Source organism: Xyrauchen texanus, chromosome 28 (genome assembly GCF_025860055.1).
Source record: "Xyrauchen texanus isolate HMW12.3.18 chromosome 28, RBS_HiC_50CHRs, whole genome shotgun sequence".
Lineage (NCBI taxonomy): Eukaryota > Metazoa > Chordata > Actinopteri > Cypriniformes > Catostomidae > Xyrauchen > Xyrauchen texanus.
Window position 1 is genome coordinate 1671996 of NC_068303.1, and position 24420 is coordinate 1696415.

Genomic DNA, 24420 nt, shown 5'->3' on the forward strand with positions numbered 1-24420 from the left:
GTAAAGACAACATCTGGGGCGTTTTTATTTATTGATTTAATTCGAAATAAAGTTTTTAAAATAAAAATATTTTTTCAGCAAATGCGGCAATATATAGCAATTAATATTGTAAATAACGTTGTAAGAATTAGCCTACAATAAATACAACAATACTGTGTCATGAGCAAAGTGTAGACACACAAATTAAATAACAACAACACAAAATTAAACTTGAGGTGCTCCGTGTTGAAGATCTGCGGCTCTGTTGACTCTATTCAGACCATCCCAGCGTTTATAATCAACGTCATCATTGCTCTGACCAATGAGCGCCTCTCACCGCTGTGAGTCCCGCCTACTATTAGCTGGGGCGGGGCATCACACCAGTCGCTCTCGCCGTTCATTGGTCGCTGCGCTCTGAGCCCATGACGCGTGAGCCAATCAGAGGCGTCAGTCGATCGCGCGAGTGAGAGATTTACGGTGCAGGTTAAGATCAGGTTAAGATCGCATCTCTGTAGAGTTTGAATGGAAACACCAGCACTTATATTTCACCTTTTAAGACTTCACTTTTCATCCTGATTGTACCTGTAAGCACAAATGGACATCCTGAAGTCTTTAGGACACCCGGAAGAGATCTACAATCTCTGTAAATACAAAATAGGAGGCTGCCGTTCTGTAATGCCAAAACTGGATTATGTAAGTAAATGCATTTTAAGTGTTTACCTCTATTTTATCTCAAACATAATTATAGTTAATGTTACCTTACATGCATGCATGCCCATGCACAATGCGTGTTATCTATCTTAAGTATGGTATAAATAAACAGTGTAGTATCAAATACATTTAATTCAATCCTGGACTTGACAGCTTTATCTTATATAATAAGGTTTAATGCTGCAGGGGTCACACAGGGGGACATGATGATCCCCATATACACTAACACTTATTAGACAGACAGTCCACAAGATGTCACTATATATTTATACTTTATTTCCCATTGTAACTGTCATTTTAAACTATACCATATATAAGTTTTATTGACATTTTAGGTATCCTTCACAATCTACAGAAAACACGTACTGCATCGTAAAATCGACATTGTCATAATGTTAATTAGCACAAGAATTAATTTCGACTCGTTCCTCCTTTTCTTAAACTAAAAGCCCATTTGGTGTGTTCCAGTGAGACACTTCCAATGCAAGTCAATGGGGTTTAATCTGTAAACATTAAAATACTGTTTCAAAAGTATAGACACAAGACATAAACAATATGTGTGTTAACATGATTTTACTGTGAAAAATCTGTTTGATGTTATATACAATTTTGCAACTTCGTTGCCAAGGCGATGTAAAACCGTAAACCCTAAAATGATGATAGCCCTTAAATGCACGACATATTCAGGTCTTTAGGGACCCGACACTTCTATCATATCTTCAAATTGACTAGATAGTGTAAAATGTTCAATTTTCTTTCAAGACAATTAGAAAATAATAGAATAAGTTTTACTTTTCATTTATCAAAGAGAAAAAGCAAAAATCAGGACAAATGTAGAACAGGATTAATTACTTTCACAATGAAATATCCTGAGACGCAACTGTCTGTCAAAAACATAATGAGCTACTCATAACACATAAATTACACATAAAATACACATAAAATACACATAAAATACACATAAATTACACATAAAATACACATAAAATACACATAAAATACACATAAGCTACACATAAAATACACATAAAATACACATAAAATACACATAAAATACACATAAGCTACACATAAAATACACATAAAATACACATACTCTACACATAAGCTACACATAAAATACACATAACCTACACATAAAATACACATAAAATACACATAAAATACACATAAGCTACACATAAAATACACATAAAATACACATAAAATACACATAAAATACACATAACCTACACATAAGCTACACATAAAATACACATAAAATACACATAAGCTACACATAAAATACACATAAAATACACATACTCTACACATAAGCTACACATAAAATACACATAACCTACACATAAAATACACATAAAATACACATAAAATACACATAAGCTACACATAAAATACACATAAAATACACATAAAATACACATAAAATACACATAAAATACACATAAGCTACACATAAAATACACATAAAATACACATAAAATACACATAAGCTACACATAAAATACACATAAAATACACATACTCTACACATAAGCTACACATAAAATACACATAACCTACACATAAAATACACATAAAATACACATAAGCTACACATAAAATACACATAAAATACACATAAGCTACACATAAAATACACATAACCTACACATAAAATACACATAAAATACACATAAGCTACACATAAAATACACATAAAATACACATAAAATACACATAAAATACACATAAGCTACACATAAAATACACATAACTCTACACATAAAATACACATAAGTCTACACATAAAATACACATAAAATACACATACTCTACACATAAAATACACATACTCTACACATAAAATACACATAAAATACACATACTCTACACATAAAATACACATAAAATACACATAAAATACACATACTCTACACATAAAATACACATACTCTACACATAAGCTACACATAAAATACACATACTCTACACATAAAATACACATAAAATACACATAAAATACACATAAGCTACACATAAAATACACATACTCTACACATAAAATACACATACTCTACACATAAAATACACATACTCTACACATAAAATACACATAAAATACACATAAAATACACATAAGCTACACATAAAATACACATAAAATACACATACTCTACACATAAGCTACACATAAAATACACATACTCTACACATAAAATACACATAAAATACACATAAAATACACATAAGCTACACATAAAATACACATAAAATACACATACTCTACACATAAAATACACATAAAATACACATACTCTACACATAAAATACACATAATCTACACATAAAATACACATAAAATACACATAAAATACACATAAAATACACATACTCTACACATAAGCTACACATAAAATACACATACTCTACACATAAAATACACATAAAATACACATAAAATACACATAAGCTACACATAAAATACACATAAAATACACATAAAATACACATAAACTACACATAAAATACACATACTCTACACATAAAATACACATACCTACACATAAAATACACATAAAATACACATACTACACATAAAATACACATACTCTACACATAAAATACACATAAAATACACATACTCTACACATAAAATACACATACTCTACACATAAAATACACATAAAATACACATACTCTACACATAAAATACACATACTCTACACATAAAATACACATACTCTACACATAAAATACACATAAAATACACATACTCTACACATAAAATACACATAAGCTACACATAAAATACACATACTCTACACATAAAATACACATACTCTACACATAAAATACACATACTCTACACATAAAATACACATAATTACACATAAAATACACATAAAATACACATAAGCTACACATAAAATACACATACTCTACACATAAAATACACATACTCTACACATAAAATACACATAAACATACACATAAAATACACATAAACATACACATAAAATACACATACTCTACACATAAAATACACATAAACTACACATAAAATACACATAAACTACACATAAAATACACATAAAATACACATACTCTACACATAAAATACACATACTCTACACATAAAATACACATAAACTACACATAAAATACACATAAAATACACATACTACACATAAAATACACATAAGCTACACATAAAATACACATACTCTACACATAAAATACACATAAAATACACATAAAATACACATAAAATACACATACTCTACACATAAAATACACATACATACTACACATAAAATACACATACTAACTACACATAAAATACACATACTCTACACATAAAATACACATAAAATACACATACTCTACACATAAAATACACATACTCTACACATAAAATACACATAAGCTACACATAAAATACACATAAAATACACATACTCTACACATAAAATACACATACTCTACACATAAAATACACATACTCTACACATAAAATACACATAAAATACACATACTCTACACATAAAATACACATAAAATACACATAAACTACACATAAAATACACATAAACTACACATAAAATACACATAAAATACACATACTCTACACATAAAATACACATAATCTACACATAAAATACACATAAAATACACATAAGCTACACATAAAATACACATACTCTACACATAAAATACACATACTCTACACATAAAATACACATAAAATACACATACTCTACACATAAAATACACATACTCTACACATAAAATACACATAAGCTACACATAAAATACACATACTCTACACATAAAATACACATACATACACATAAAATACACATAAAATACACATAGTCTACACATAAAATACACATACTCTACACATAAAATACACATAAAATACACATAAAACTACACATAAAATACACATAAACTACACATAAAATACACATAAAATACACATAAACTACACATAAAATACACATAAGCTACACATAAAATACACATACTCTACACATAAAATACACATAAAATACACATAAAATACACATAGTCTACACATAAAATACACATACTCTACACATAAAATACACATAAAATACACATAAAATACACATAAATACTACACATAAAATACACATACTCTACACATAAAATACACATAAAATACACATAAGCTACACATAAAATACACATACTCTACACATAAAATACACATACTCTACACATAAAATACACATAAGCTACACATAAATAACACATAAATTACACATAAAATACACATACTCTACACATAAAATACACATACTCTACACATAAAATACACATAGTCTACACATAAAATACACATAAGCTACACATAAAATACACATAAAATACACATAGTCTACACATAAAATACACATAAAATACACATAGTCTACACATAAAATACACATACTCTACACATAAAATACACATAATACATACACATAAAATACACATAATCTACACATAAAATACACATACTCTACACATAAAATACACATACTCTACACATAAAATACACATACTCTACACATAAAATACACATAATCTACACATAAAATACACATACTCTACACATAAAATACACATACTCTACACATAAAATACACATAAAATACACATAAGCTACACATAAAATACACATACTCTACACATAAAATACACATAAAATACACATAAAATACACATACTCTACACATAAAATACACATAAAATACACATAATCTACACATAAAATACACATAAGCTACACATAAAATACACATACTCTACACATAAAATACACATAAAATACACATACTCTACACATAAAATACACATAAACTACACATAAAATACACATACTCTACACATAAAATACACATACTCTACACATAAAATACACATACTCTACACATAAAATACACATAAGCTACACATAAAATACACATAATCTACACATAAAATACACATACTCTACACATAAAATACACATAAGCTACACATAAAATACACATACTCTACACATAAAATACACATAAAATACACATAAAATACACATAGTCTACACATAAAATACACATACTCTACACATAAAATACACATAAAATACACATAAGCTACACATAAAATACACATACTCTACACATAAAATACACATACTACACATAAAATACACATAAAATACACATAAGCTACACATAAAATACACATAATCTACACATAAAATACACATACTCTACACATAAAATACACATACTCTACACATAAAATACACATAAGCTACACATAAAATACACATACTCTACACATAAAATACACATAAAATACACATAAGCTACACATAAAATACACATAAGCTACACATAAAATACACATACTCTACACATAAAATACACATACTCTACACATAAAATACACATAAGCTACACATAAAATACACATACTCTACACATAAAATACACATAAAATACACATAAAATACACATAGTCTACACATAAAATACACATACTCTACACATAAAATACACATAAAATACACATAAAATACACATAAGCTACACATAAAATACACATAAAATACACATAAAATACACATAGTCTACACATAAAATACACATACTCTACACATAAAATACACATAAAATACACATAAAATACACATACTCTACACATAAAATACACATACTCTACACATAAAATACACATAAGCTACACATAAAATACACATACTCTACACATAAAATACACATACTCTACACATAAAATACACATAAAATACACATAAGCTACACATAAAATACACATACTCTACACATAAAATACACATAAAATACACATAAAATACACATAAAATACACATAAAATACACATAGTCTACACATAAAATACACATACTCTACACATAAAATACACATAAGCTACACATAAAATACACATAAATTACACATAAAATACACATACTCTACACATAAAATACACATAAAATACACATAAAATACACATAATCTACACATAAAATACACATACTCTACACATAAAATACACATAACTACTACACATAAAATACACATAATCTACACATAAAATACACATACTCTACACATAAAATACACATACTCTACACATAAAATACACATACTCTACACATAAAATACACATAAAATACACATAAGCTACACATAAAATACACATACTCTACACATAAAATACACATACTCTACACATAAAATACACATACTCTACACATAAAATACACATACTCTACACATAAAATACACATACTCTACACATAAAATACACATAAACTACACATAAAATACACATAAACATACACATAAAATACACATAAGCTACACATAAAATACACATACTCTACACATAAAATACACATACAACTACACATAAAATACACATACTCTACACATAAAATACACATAAACTACACATAAAATACACATAAGCTACACATAAAATACACATACTCTACACATAAAATACACATAATCTACACATAAAATACACATAAAATACACATAAGCTACACATAAAATACACATACTCTACACATAAAATACACATACTCTACACATAAAATACACATAAACTACACATAAAATACACATACTCTACACATAAAATACACATAAAATACACATAAAATACACATAAAATACACATAGTCTACACATAAAATACACATACTCTACACATAAAATACACATAAACTACACATAAAATACACATACTCTACACATAAAATACACATACTCTACACATAAAATACACATAAAATACACATAAGCTACACATAAAATACACATAAACTACACATAAAATACACATAAAATACACATACTCTACACATAAAATACACATAAAATACACATAAGCTACACATAAAATACACATACTCTACACATAAAATACACATAAAATACACATAAAATACACATACTCTACACATAAAATACACATAAAATACACATAATCTACACATAAAATACACATAAAATACACATAAAATACACATAAAATACACATAATCTACACATAAAATACACATACTCTACACATAAAATACACATAAACTACACATAAAATACACATACTCTACACATAAAATACACATAAACTACACATAAAATACACATACTCTACACATAAAATACACATAAAATACACATAAACTACACATAAAATACACATAAAATACACATAAAATACACATAAAATACACATAAACTACACATAAAATACACATAAAAATACACATACTCTACACATAAAATACACATAAACTACACATAAAATACACATACTCTACACATAAAATACACATAAACTACACATAAAATACACATAAAATACACATACTCTACACATAAAATACACATACTCTACACATAAAATACACATAAAATACACATAATACACATACACATAAAATACACATAAACTACACATAAAATACACATACTCTACACATAAAATACACATAAACTACACATAAAATACACATAAAATACACATAAAATACACATACTCTACACATAAAATACACATACTATACACATAAAATACACATAAACATACACATAAAATACACATAGTCTACACATAAAATACACATACTCTACACATAAAATACACATAAAATACACATAAGCTACACATAAAATACACATACTCTACACATAAAATACACATACTCTACACATAAAATACACATAAAATACACATAAAATACACATAAACTACACATAAAATACACATACTCTACACATAAAATACACATAAAATACACATAAGCTACACATAAATAACACATAAATTACACATAAAATACACATACTCTACACATAAAATACACATAAAATACACATAAAATACACATAGTCTACACATAAAATACACATACTCTACACATAAAATACACATAAAATACACATAAAATACACATAGTCTACACATAAAATACACATACTCTACACATAAAATACACATAAAATACACATAAAATACACATACTCTACACATAAAATACACATAAAATACACATAAAATACACATAGTCTACACATAAAATACACATACTCTACACATAAAATACACATACTCTACACATAAAATACACATAAGCTACACATAAAATACACATACTCTACACATAAAATACACATAAAATACACATACTCTACACATAAAATACACATACTCTACACATAAAATACACATAAAATACACATAAGCTACACATAAAATACACATACTCTACACATAAAATACACATAAAATACACATAAGCTACACATAAAATACACATACTCTACACATAAAATACACATACTCTACACATAAAATACACATAAAATACACATAAGCTACACATAAAATACACATACTCTACACATAAAATACACATACTCTACACATAAAATACACATAATCTACACATAAAATACACATACTCTACACATAAAATACACATAAGCTACACATAAAATACACATACTCTACACATAAAATACACATACTCTACACATAAAATACACATAAAATACACATAAAATACACATAAAATACACATAAACTACACATAAAATACACATAAAATACACATAAAATACACATAAAATACACATAAAATACACATAATCTACACATAAAATACACATAAAATACACATAAGCTACACATAAAATACACATACTCTACACATAAAATACACATAAAATACACATAAAATACACATACTCTACACATAAAATACACATACTCTACACATAAAATACACATAAAATACACATAAGCTACACATAAAATACACATACTCTACACATAAAATACACATAAAATACACATAATCTACACATAAAATACACATACTCTACACATAAAATACACATAAAATACACATAAACTACACATAAAATACACATACTCTACACATAAAATACACATAAAATACACATAAAATACACATAAAATACACATAAAATACACATAATCTACACATAAAATACACATACTCTACACATAAAATACACATAAAATACACATAAGCTACACATAAAATACACATACTCTACACATAAAATACACATACTCTACACATAAAATACACATAAAATACACATAAGCTACACATAAAATACACATACTCTACACATAAAATACACATAAAATACACATAAGCTACACATAAAATACACATAAAATACACATAAAATACACATAGTCTACACATAAAATACACATAAAATACACATACTCTACACATAAAATACACATAAATTACACATAAAATACACATAAAATACACATAGTCTACACATAAAATACACATACTCTACACATAAAATACACATAAAATACACATAGTCTACACATAAAATACACATACTCTACACATAAAATACACATACTCTACACATAAAATACACATACTCTACACATAAAATACACATAAAATACACATAAGCTACACATAAAATACACATACTCTACACATAAAATACACATAAGCTACACATAAAATACACATACTCTACACATAAAATACACATAAAATACACATAGCTACACATAAAATACACATAAGCTACACATAAAATACACATAAAATACACATAAGCTACACATAAAATACACATACTCTACACATAAAATACACATAAAATACACATAAGTCTACACATAAAATACACATACTCTACACATAAAATACACATAAAATACACATAAGCTACACATAAAATACACATAAGCTACACATAAAATACACATACTCTACACATAAAATACACATAATCTACACATAAAATACACATACTCTACACATAAAATACACATAAAATACACATAAACATACACATAAATATACACATAAAATACACATAAAATACACATAGTCTACACATAAAATACACATACTCTACACATAAAATACACATACTCTACACATAAAATACACATAAGCTACACATAAAATACACATACTCTACACATAAAATACACATAAAATACACATAAGCTACACATAAAATACACATACTCTACACATAAAATACACATAAGCTACACATAAAATACACATAAGCTACACATAAAACTACACATAAAATACACATACTCTACACATAAAATACACATAAGCTACACATAAAATACACATACTCTACACATAAAATACACATAAAATACACATAAAATACACATAGTCTACACATAAAATACACATACTCTACACATAAAATACACATAAAATACACATAATGCTACACATAAAATACACATAAGCTACACATAAAATACACATAAAATACACATAAGCTACACATAAAATACACATACTCTACACATAAAATACACATACTCTACACATAAAATACACATAAGCTACACATAAAATACACATACTCTACACATAAAATACACATAAAATACACATAAAATACACATAGTCTACACATAAAATACACATAAAATACACATACTCTACACATAAAATACACATAAAATACACATAAGCTACACATAAAATACACATACTCTACACATAAAATACACATAAAATACACATAAGCTACACATAAATAACACATAAATTACACATAAAATACACATACTCTACACATAAAATACACATAAAATACACATAAAATACACATAAGCTACACATAAATACACATAAAATACACATACTCTACACATAAAATACACATAAAATACACATAAAATACACATAAGCTACACATAAATAACACATAAATTACACATAAAATACACATACTCTACACATAAAATACACATAAAATACACATAAAATACACATAAGCTACACATAAATAACACATAAATTACACATAAAATACACATGGTCTACACATAAAATACACATAAGCTACACATAAAATACACATACTCTACACATAAAATACACATAAATTACACATAGTCTACACATAAAATACACATACTCTACACATAAGATACACATAAAATACACATACTCTACACATAAGATACACATAAAATACAAATAAGTTACACATAAATAACACAAAAGCTACACATAAATTACACATAAGCTACACATAAGATACTCATAAGTTACACATAAGATACACATAACCTACGCACAAGTTACACATAACCTACACAAAAGCTATACATAAGTTACACATAAGCTAGATAAGATACACATATGATACACATAAACTACACATAAGATACACATAAGCTACACATAAAATACACATAAGTTACACATAAACTGCACATAAGCTGATCATAAGATGCACAAAAGTTACACATAAAACACACATAAGATGCACATAAACTACACATAAGCTACACATAAACTACACATAAGCTACACATAAAATACACATAAACTACACAGAAGATACACATAAGATACACAGAAGATACACATTAGATGCACATAACATACGCATAAGATACACATAAGATGCACAAAAGTTACACATAAAACACATAAGATACACATAAACTACACATAAGCTACACATAAAATACACATAAACTACACAGAAGATACACATAAGATACACAGAAGATACACATTAGATGCACATAAGATACACAGAAGATACACATAAGATACACATAAACTACACATAAGCTACACATAAAATACACATAAACTACACAGAAGATACACATAAGATACACAGAAGATACACATTAGATGCACATAAGATACACAGAAGATACACATTAGATACACATAAGATGCACATAACATACACATTAGATGTACATAAGCTACACATAAGATACACAGAAGATACACATAAGATACGCATAAAATGCGCATAAGATACACATTAGATGCGCATAAGATACACATTAGATACACATAAGATACACAGAAGATACACATTAGATACGCATAAGATACGCATAAGATACACATAAGATACACAGAAGATACTCATAAGATACACATAAGATACACATTAGATACACATAAGATGCACATAAACTACAGATAAGTTACACATAAACTACACATAAGATACACATAAACTACACATAAGCTACACATAAAATACACATAAACTACACAGAAGATACACATAAGATACACAGAAGATACACATTAGATGCACATAAGATACACAGAAGATACACATTAGATGCACATAAGATACGCATAAGATACACATAAGATGCACATAAGATACACATTAGATGCACATAAGATACGCATAAGATGCACATAAGATACACATAAGATACACATTAGATACGCATAAGATGCGCATAATATACACAGAAGATACACAGAAGATACACATTAGATACGCATAAGATGCGCATAAGATACGCATAAGATACACATAATATACACATAAGATACACATAATATACACATAAGATACACATTAGATACTCATAAGATACGCAGAAGATACTGATAAGATACGCAGAAGATGCGCATAATATACTCATAAGATACACATAAGATACGCATAAGATACTCATAAGATACACATAAGATACACATAAGATACACATAAGATACACATAATATACACATAAGATACACATTAGATACTCATAAGATACACATAAGATACACATAAGATACGCATAATATACTCATAAGATACACATAAGATACGCATAAGATACACATAATATACACATAAGATACACATAAGATACACATAATATACACATAAGATACACATTAGATACTCATAAGATACACATAAGATACACATAAGATACGCATAATATACACATAAGATACACATAAGATACGCATAAGATACACATAATATACACATAAGATACACATAATATACACATAAGATACACATAAGATACACATAATATACACATAATATACACATAAGATACGCATAAGATACACATAAGATACGCATAAGATACACATAAGATACACATAATATACTCATAAGATACACATAAGATACGCATAAGATACACATAAGATACACATAATATACACATAAGATACACATTAGATACTCATAAGATACACAGAAAATACTCATAAGATACGCATAAGATGCACATAATATACGCATAAGATGCGCATAATATACGCAGAAGATACTCATAAGATACGCATAAGATACTCATAAGATACTCATAAGATACGCATAAGATACACATAATATACACATAAGATACACATAAGATACACATAATATACACATAAGATACTCATAAGATACGCATAAGATACGCATAAGATACGCATAAGATACTCATAAGATACGCATAAGATACGCATAAGATACACAGAAGATACTCATAAGATACTCATAAGATACACATAAGATACACATAAGATAATCATAAGATACGCATAAGATACGCATAAGATACTCATAAGATACGCATAAGATACACATAAGATACTCATAAGATACTCATAAGATACACATAAGATACACATAAGATACTCATAAGATACTCATAAGATACGCATAAGATACGCATAAGATACTCATAAGATACGCATAAGATACACATAAGATACACAGAAGATACTCATAAGATACACATAAGATACACATAAGATACTCATAAGATATGCATAAGATACACATAAGATACTCATAAGATACGCATAAGATACTCATAAGATACACATAAGATACTCATAAGATACACATAAGATACACATAAGATACTTATAAGATACACATAAGATACACATAAGATACTCATAAGATACACATAAGATACGCATAAGATACTCATAAGATACACATAAGATACACATAAGATACACATAAGATACTCATAAGATACACATAAGATACTCATAAGATACGCATAAGATACGCATAAGATACTCATAAGATACACATAAGATACACATAAGATACACATAAGATACACAGAAGATACTCATAAGATACACATAAGATACTCATAAGATACACATAAGATACACATAAGATACACATAAGATACTCATAAGATACGCATAAGATACGCATAAGATACGCATAAGATACTCATAAGATACACATTAGATACACATAAGATACACATAAGATACTCATAAGATACACATAAGATACTCATAAGATACACAGAAGATACACAGAAGATACACATAAGATACACATAAGATACTCATTAGATACACATAAGAGACACATAAGATGCACATAAGATACAGATAATCTAAACTTAAGTATTTTCTCAGGCACTTATTGAGTCTAAATAGACGCATAATTTACATAATTTCAGTAGTACACCCAACTAACAATAGTCATATCATACTGTTCATGTGTTACAAGTGATGTAAAGTGTGTAAACCTCACACCCTCAAGAGGCGCACTAAACCTTCAATGGGCAGAGCACCGGGTTCCAACTGTGACTCATTTTCTATTTTCTATTAGACAAATGAAGAATAATCTCAAACAACTCAAAAGGTAAATTTAAGGAAATAACAACTGGATTTAGTTGAGATTATTGTTCATTTGTTTAATAGAATAGTTTCATAGGACTGTCAGTGCAGGAGGGTGAATACAAATGGGGTAAAGGGAGAACCCGGTGCTCCGCCCATTGAAGGTTAAGGGTAGAGGGCGCTGCACAAATTGGGGGCTCGTCCGGGATTCGAACCGAGGTAGAAATAGCATGTATATGATGTATGTGTACATGCATATGGGATACTGATAAACCATCTTTGTTGTTAATTAATTACCTCCACGCCCGCTCAAAACTCACCTACACGCTGCATTTCTGTACTTCTCCTGTCAGGACTCCATGAGCGAAACTCTGCGGACCTGCTATGTGTATCTGAACCAGACGAGCCGGAGCTTCGCGGCGGTGATTAAGGCCCTGGACGGGGAACTACGGTAAATCTTTTCCAGCCATGCTCTTCAGGAGAGGCGTGTCCTGAGACATAATCCAGACTACATGTAATCTGTTGCTTTGCTCTGATGTGTCGCTGTCAGGCATGCGGTGTGTATATTCTACCTGGTTCTGAGAGCTCTGGACACGGTTGAAGACGACATGACGATCCCGCTGGAGAAGAAGGTCCCGTTACTGCATGACTTTCACATGTTCCTCTATCAGCCGGAGTGGTGCTTCACCATGAGCAGAGAGAAAGACAGACAGGTCCTGGAGGATTTTCCCACGGTTAGTACAGTCAGTTACTAGGTTACCCCATGTGACTCTACCCTCCCTAGCAACCGGGCCAATATGGTTGCTTAGGAGACCTGGCTGGAGTCACTCCAGTCAGCGCTCCTGGAGTTCAAAACTGAGCTGACTCCAGGTTGTGATAGTCATACATGATCTTTTACTATCTAGCTAATATTATATATTCATATTATTTTCCACTTTCAATGAGTTAATTCTTTTAACCAACATCGGTCCTGATCATAACTACCAAATATTCATTGATTTTCAGGATTTTAACCCTTTAAATTCCAGTTTGTTGTTTATACACACACACACACACACACATACACATACACATACACACACACACACGCACACGTACACACATACACACACACACACACATTTCTCAGTACACACACACACACACACACACTCATTTCTCAGTACACACACACACACACACACACACATTTCTCAGTACACACAAACACACACACACACACACACACATTTCACAGTACACACATACACACACATTTCTCAGTACACACACACACACACACACGTTTCTCAGTACACACATTCACACACACACACACACATTTCACAGTACACACATACACACACTCACACATTTCTCAGTACACACACACACGTTTCTCAGTACACACATTCACACACACACACACACACATTTCACAGTACACACATACACACACACACACACATTTCTCAGTACACACACACACGTTTCTCAGTACACACATTCACACACACACACACACACATTTCACAGTACACACATACACACACACACACACACATTTCTCAGTACACACACACACGTTTCTCAGTATACACACACACACACACATACACACACACATTTCTCAGTAAACACACACACACACACACACACACACACACACAATTTTATTTGCATCATGTATTCAGTTGTCCTACAGTGCTCTATAATATAAATAAAATAAAGGAAAAGCTTGTATTTGCTCCATAGGCTAAACATGAGACAAATGGCGCCATCTGGTGGAACATATTAAAAATGAAAACCTAATATCATAGAATTCAGGATTTTATGCTTTAATGGCACTGGGATCAAATATTGCCGTTTTAATGGTTTTCAATGGGGGACATTTTTGTCCTGAGTGTGAGTATTTTGTGTATTATAGATGTATTATAGAAACTGAGGTTGAAATATCAACATTCACCCAAAATACACACCTTTGGCTAAATGTATCTCATTGATACTACTGTAACACGGGGGAAAATGTCCAAAAATTTCCCGAAGGTCACACAAGGGTTAATCTAAGAAATAATTGTTAATTGCAGCATTACTGTATGATAACTTTAAGCAATTCAATATGATTTTCTGTTTTGTAATAAAATACAGTATAATCTTGTGTTGTTATATAATCGTGCGCTTGTCAACTTTTTTGGACACAGTTTACAAGATAATATACAAATATTTGTTTGTTTATGTGTTGCAGGAGTCAGTTTAGATCTCGTCTTGAAGATGAATCATTTAATAATACACAATCTCACATAACAAGTTATTCTCTTTAGATTTCAGTGGAGTTCAGGAATTTAGGCCGGCAGTATCGGGACGTCATTTCAGATATTTGTCACCGGATGGGTGTTGGGATGGCAGAATTCCTGGAGAAGAAGGTCGGATCCATGAACGAGTGGGACAAGGTAAACTCATGTTTGGTGCTCATGTATTATTCATCATCCGAGATCTGCAGAAGTGCTGTTATTGCAGATAGTGACACTGTTTAAACATATTGTCCGCAGTACTGTCATTACGTGGCGGGTCTGGTCGGGATCGGACTGTCCCGTCTGTTCTCAGCGTCTCAGCTGGAAGATCCCGAAGTGGGTCAGGACACAGAACTGGCGAACTCCATGGGTTTGTTTCTCCAGAAGACCAACATCATCAGAGATTACCTGGAGGACCAGCGGGAGGGACGAGCCTTCTGGCCGCAGGAGGTGCTAACAGCGAGAACTTCCGCTTCTAAAAGTTTATCTGATCGCCTGTTGGATGTCTCTATAAACACATTTTCTTGATCATAACTATCAAATATTCAATAATTTTCAGGATTTTAACCCTTTAAATGCCAGTTTGTTTACATAATGCCACTGTTGTTGATTACACACACACACACACACACACACTTACACATTCACACACACACACACTTACACATACACACACACATACACACACACACACACACATAAACATACACACATACACACACACACATACACACACACACACATACACACACACACACACACACATATACACACACACATACACACACACACACACACACACATACATACACACACACACACATACACACACACACACACACACATACATACACACACACACACATACACACACACACACACACACACACACACACACATGAAGATGAATTATCTAAATATAAGGCTGCATGAACTAATCGATAATAATTGATAATGAAAATAGTTGACGAGTCACTTTATAGTTTGGAAAAATGTGCTTTCATAAAAATAGCTTAAACGACTTGAAGCGGGGAAAAAAACACAAAGTAGTCCAGTTGAGCACTTTTTGTATGGAAACACTATAAGCAATTTATATTGTGATATTTTTTACATTTTAATCGTACACAATGCATAACTTACAATCATAAATGCATATTTTGAAATAAATACAGGAAATAAAATGTGGCTTTATTTATCCAATTAATCAATTAACCTTTTAAGCTTGAATGGCCCCGTCAAAATATTAATACCTACAGTCTTGAATAACACATAATAGGTGTCGTTTGAAAGTTTAGAAGCTGTACTTTATAATACATGTAGATATTATGACCAAAACTGAACACGTGCTTTGAAATTTGCAGATTATTTTTTTTGATAATTTATTAAATATTTTGAACTGTGCATACGTAATATTGCAATCAGTAAAAACATCAAACTGCTCAAATATTCATGTGTCATATGTTGTTGGAAAGCTCTAAATGAGTAAAATACAACCAGACTATTTGTTTTACTCACAGACAAAAATATAGCGAGTAACAGCTAAATATATGTCTTTGACAATTATGTTGGTGTTGCTTATATGCTGCGTTTTTGCTTATAACTTCACAAAAAATAAACGGAACATTAAATATCACACATCATTATTTAGAGTCTGTGATTATCTTTCAAACAAGTCCACACACAAGATAATCAGATGTACAGATCATTAGATAATCCACATGAAGCACAATGTTACATATGACCACCAGGAGATGGCGCCAAATACACGACACAGACTCAATGATGACTCAAATGACACAGAATGAAACTCATTCTGTGAAATCTCATGACTAAAATCATGTCTGCATGCTATGCAAACCTTTAGTCATTGTTGTGTTTGCATGTGTAATTAGTTCTTATGTACAATTATTATGTTTTATTTGTTTGGAGATGTTTTTAGACAATATGATCAATTATTATGTAATGTTGTAACTTTTGATTGCTTTGTCGTATCAACATAAACGTTTTCTCAGATACAGTTGACATGATTGGAAACAAAACAAAAGCAGTTTTTCGGAGCTGCCTTATTTACACCCAGAGATATATAATGTCAAATAAAAAAAAAATAAGAAAAAATAAAAACATTTTGGCGACTTTAATAATAAGTCTTTAATTTTAAGAATGTCACTGAAACAGGAAATCTCTAAAAACACCTTCAGACCTTAAAGGGATAATTTAACAAATGATTGCAGATTTATCGATTATCAAAACAATTGATAGTTGTTGCACTAGTGTATGATAACTTTATGTAACTACATACTTTATAATACAATTTATATTCAACGTTATTTTATAATTTGCATTAATACTACAGGTAACCTTGTATTGTTATATAATCTTTGATGCAGGTTCCATGATAATATTAAAAGGTTTGTGTGTTTATGTGATGTAGGCCTGGAGTCAGTTTGCATCTCGTCTTGAAGATTTCGCTCAACCACAAAATTTGAGCTCCGCCCTCTCCTGTCTCAATCTGCTGGTGACAGACGCACTCCATCATGTCCCTGATGTCATCACGTACCTGTCCCGTCTCCGCAACCAGAGCGTCTTCAATTTCTGTGCCATCCCGCAGGTTTGACAGATCGCTCGTTAGATGGAGCTGTATTTTCTGTTTACACACACCAGCCCCGTTTCCTAGTTTAATGGCACTTATGAACACTGGAGAATGCACGCAGGGCTCGATTTAAGGGTGGATGCAAAACAGGTGCATATAATGGCTGAATATATCCATTAGCGCAGAATGAGTGCATCATGGGAGTACAGAGCTTTAGAGGAAGTGATTATCTTTTAAACGAGTCCACACACAAGGTAATCAGATGTATAGATCATTAGATAATCCACATGAAGCACAATGTTACATATGACCACCAGGAAGTGCTGAGTCTCCAGCCAGGTCTCCTAAGCAACCAAATTGGCCCGGTTGCTAGGGAGGGTAGAGTCACATGGGGTAACCTCCTCGTGGTGGTGATTAGTGGTTCTCTCAATGGGGCGTGTGGTGAGCTGTGTGTGGATCTTGGAGAGTAGCATGAGCCTCCACATGCTGTGAGTCATGCACAACGAGTCACGTGATAAGATGCGGCCGATTGACGGTCCCAGAAGTGGAGGCGACTGAGACTTGTCCTCCGCCACCCGGATTGAGGCGAGCAACCGCACCACCATGAGGACCTACTAAGTAATGGGAATTGGGCATTCCAAAAGAAAGAAAAAAGTTAATATTGTGTTGGAATAACCGCAACAGAAAAGCATGATGAATTGTTGTTGTTTTCTCCCTCCCACCAGGTGATGGCGATAGCGACTCTTTCAGCGTGCTACAACAACCCTCACGTGTTCCAAGGCGTGGTGAAGATCCGTAAGGGTCAGGCGGTCACGCTCATGATGCAGGCCACAAGCATGAGCGCTGTTCAGAGTATAATTGCACAGTACAGTCAGGAGGTGTGTCCTAAAAATCACTTGAGTCTGTTGCTGTACTTTCTGCATGCGTGTTCGAATGCATGTGCATTTATGTGCATCAAATGTATATTTCCTAATTAATTAATGGCACAGAAACATTACACTCATTCATGAAACTCTAAAACGTTTATAAAACCATTCCTACATAAATTGTGTGAATTTACGCAAGATGGGTTTCATGAAAAAAATATTTTTCGTCATGTTGCATAATTCTGTACATGTACTTACTCAAAGGCGAAGAGGTTAGCCAGTCATAACAAAGCTCATTTACATATAAAAGTCTTAAAGGTACAGTACATATACGCCATGTCAAATCAACCAAATTGTAAACTTTTTCAGGAGGAAAAAAAAAACATAAATAATGAGGAAATCTAAAATGTGAAATGCCATGGATCAATATTTACTGAAAAAATTTTGTTTTGTCAAGAGGGGTTAAAATGAGTTTTTGCCTATTTTGGGGGCAAAACTACAGGTCAGAAAAGGAACCCTAAAAAGGTGTCAGCATCATTATTTTATTTTTTATACAGAGATTGGTAGATCTATTACTAAAATCAGTTGACCTTACCATGCCTCGTTGCATTATATGCCAATGGTGTGAGTCCAAAATTGGGAAAATGTTCATTTTTTGGGTCGTTTTCCCAAGTTTGAGCGTCTATAACTCCAGAACTATTAAAGATATCTTAATATCTTTAACACTTCTTGTTCAGAACAAACTTTTCTTTTTGAATGGTCATTTTTGAGGCCCTATATGGTTCAATCGCAGAGATATGGGGCTCTCAATGTGGCTCCGTGAGTGATTTGCTCAATTTGTATGAAGCTAATTTTTCCTTGTTCAAAAGTAGGTTTAGTTTTGGTGGGTTGTTATTAATTAGAATATTCAAAACTAATTTAAAGCAATAAACCTTGACTAACATTATAAGTGATTAAAACAATTTCTTTTTTTAAATAATTAAAAGTGTGGAATTAAAATACAACCTCAAATTATGATCTGTTCGTTTTTTAAGACTAATCAGTCACATGCATTTTAAGTTTACTAAATATAAATTAGATGAAGGTTTAAAGAAGGCAATGCATTTAGATAAGTGTGTTTATGTCCTCCATACTCGCAGTAGCGTATAGGATCTCTTTACCTCTCTAATCCTAATCCCGCGTAATCTCAATCTCCCACTACAGATACTGCAGAACGTTTCCGTCACGGATCCGTCTCGGGAAAAGACGCTGTGTATCTTGAGTCTGATCCGTGAGAAGAGTCTGTCTCCAGCCACGCTGTCGTCCGGAGCGCATCATCTCTCTCCAGTCTATGTGTCGGCCGCGATAATGTTAGCGGCTCTCAGCTGGCAGTACCTCAACGCCACGGCCGGACAGCCACCAGGGGGCGCTGGTATGCAGGGAGACTGAGACTGTACCTGAATTTACCTGAATTTAGTTCAGCACTGCGGGGTCACACGGACACAGGACGCCCTCCAACCGCCCCGGCAACTGCAGTATTTTTAGTTTTTTTTCTAATTGAGTAAATCTCACAGAAACATGTCTGAGTTATATTTCAGCACAAAATAAATGATATGAATAAATGAATTTGAAAATGAATAATGAATAAATGAGTGAGTCACTTACGATGCAAGTCAATGGGGTTTAATCTGTAAACATTAAAATACTGTTTCAAAAGTATAGACACAAGACATAAACAATATGTGTGTTAACATGATTTTACTGTCATAAAATCACTTGCTAACCACATCTGTGAAGTTATATACAATTTTATTAATTAAAACAAAAATAATAATAATAATTTAAGTCCTAAAATGACAGTAAAAACAACTTAAACAACTTTACAGCTCAAATAATACAGAAGAATTAATGTAAGTGGTTTTATAAATTATAAGTGTCACATTTCGTCCATTAAACCCTCCAGAAATGACTCCATTGACTTCCATTGTAAGTGTCTCACTGGAACACACATTTGTGCTTTTGTAAAGCAAATGAGGGACGAGTCGAAATATATTTTTGTGCAAATTAAGATTATGACACAAATGCTGTCGATTGAGATTGAATTTTGGTGGGGTATAATTTCTCACAGAAAATGATTCTGGTATTTTCTGGCCTTTTTATTTGTTTTTGTTTGTTTTGGCTGACACATCATCTTAAACTTCAATGCAGAAAATGCCAAATTAAATGTAATTTCAGTACAACAATCCCAATCTGTGGTTTAGACAGAAATATCAGTTATGAGCCGACATTCGAGCAAATTCAAATTTCACCCCCAAAATATGAAATATTTCACCCCAGAGAGGGAGAAGAAATTATATGTTGCATCAAGTAAATGAAGCCTGTTTTAGGATCATTACATTCTTCCATTCTGACGTTTTCAGCTCAAATTCTCAACAATATTTTTTAGGCAGCTGTTCCAGCAGGGGGCCCCAAACTTCCCTATCCCGAGCCACATTAACCAGTTCTGACTGGGGGACCCCGTGGCGTTCCCAGACCAGTGTGGAGATGTAATCTCTCCACCTAATCCTGGGTCTTCCCCGAGGCCTCCTCCCAGCTGGACGTGGCTGAAACACCTCCCTAGGGAGGCAGCCAGGGGGCATCCTTACTACATGCCCAAACCACCTCAACTGACTCCTTTCGACGCAAAGGAGCAGCGGCTCTACTCCGAGCACCTCACGGATGACTGAGCTCCTCACCCTATCTCTAAGGGAGAAGCCCGCCACCCTTCTGAGGAAGCCCATTTCGGCCGCTTGTACTCGTGACCTAGTTCTTTCGGTCATGACCCAGCCTTCATGACCATAGGTGAGGGTAGGAACAAATATTGACCGGTAGATCGAGAGCTTTGCCTTTCGGCTCAGCTCTCTTTTCGTGACAACGGTGCGATAGAGCGAGTGCAATACCGCCCCTACTGCCCCGATTCTCCGGCCAACCTCCCGCTCCATTGTCCCCTCACTCGTGAACAAGACCCCGAGGTACTTGAACTCCTTCACTTGGGGCAAAACCTCCTTCCCTACCTGGAGTACGCACTGAAAATAATGTCACAATGCAAAACATCGTAATGCTCCAAAAATAGGCTTCATTTATCTGCATGCAAATATATGTATTTCTTTTGATATTGGGGTGAAATCAGGCACGCTGGACAGGTTTATAGTTCTGCTGCTGATCGTGAGGTTCATATTGTATGTTTTCATATGTGAAAATGTCAAATGAGGGAATATATAATCCAAGGGTCAGTTTCATTAGCATTGCGATGTGATGTGTGAATTTGATTTGTAAATACATTTTGAGATAATAAATATATGAAAAATAACATGGCGTGATGTTTCACTGAATGAGGCTTTTAAGACATTCTGTCACTGAATGAATCTGCAGTTTGACAAGACGAGTCACAGATTATCAGTTTGTTGTCTCAAAGTTTACTTGTAGTGTAAATGTAAAAAAACAAAAAAAAAATACATATGTGTGTTTAAAATTGTGAATTATTTGAAATGATAATGCATGCATTTTTTTCTAATAAGAAAATGCAAATTATAATTAGTATTTTAAAAT

The 24420-nt window shown here is 31.6% G+C and overlaps 1 protein-coding gene across 1 annotated transcript; it reads left to right on the top strand.

Annotated features, from left to right (window-relative positions):
* Positions 1 to 469: 469 nt before the first annotated feature.
* Positions 470 to 24156, top strand: LOC127622404 (squalene synthase-like). Its single transcript, XM_052096507.1, has 8 exons — positions 470 to 672; positions 15481 to 15578; positions 15678 to 15861; positions 17428 to 17556; positions 17656 to 17847; positions 19829 to 20005; positions 20713 to 20865; positions 22057 to 24156. Exons 1-8 carry the CDS (start codon positions 574 to 576, stop codon positions 22279 to 22281), a joined length of 1257 nt encoding a protein of 418 aa, XP_051952467.1. The 5' UTR covers positions 470 to 573; the 3' UTR covers positions 22282 to 24156.
* Positions 24157 to 24420: the final 264 nt, after the last annotated feature.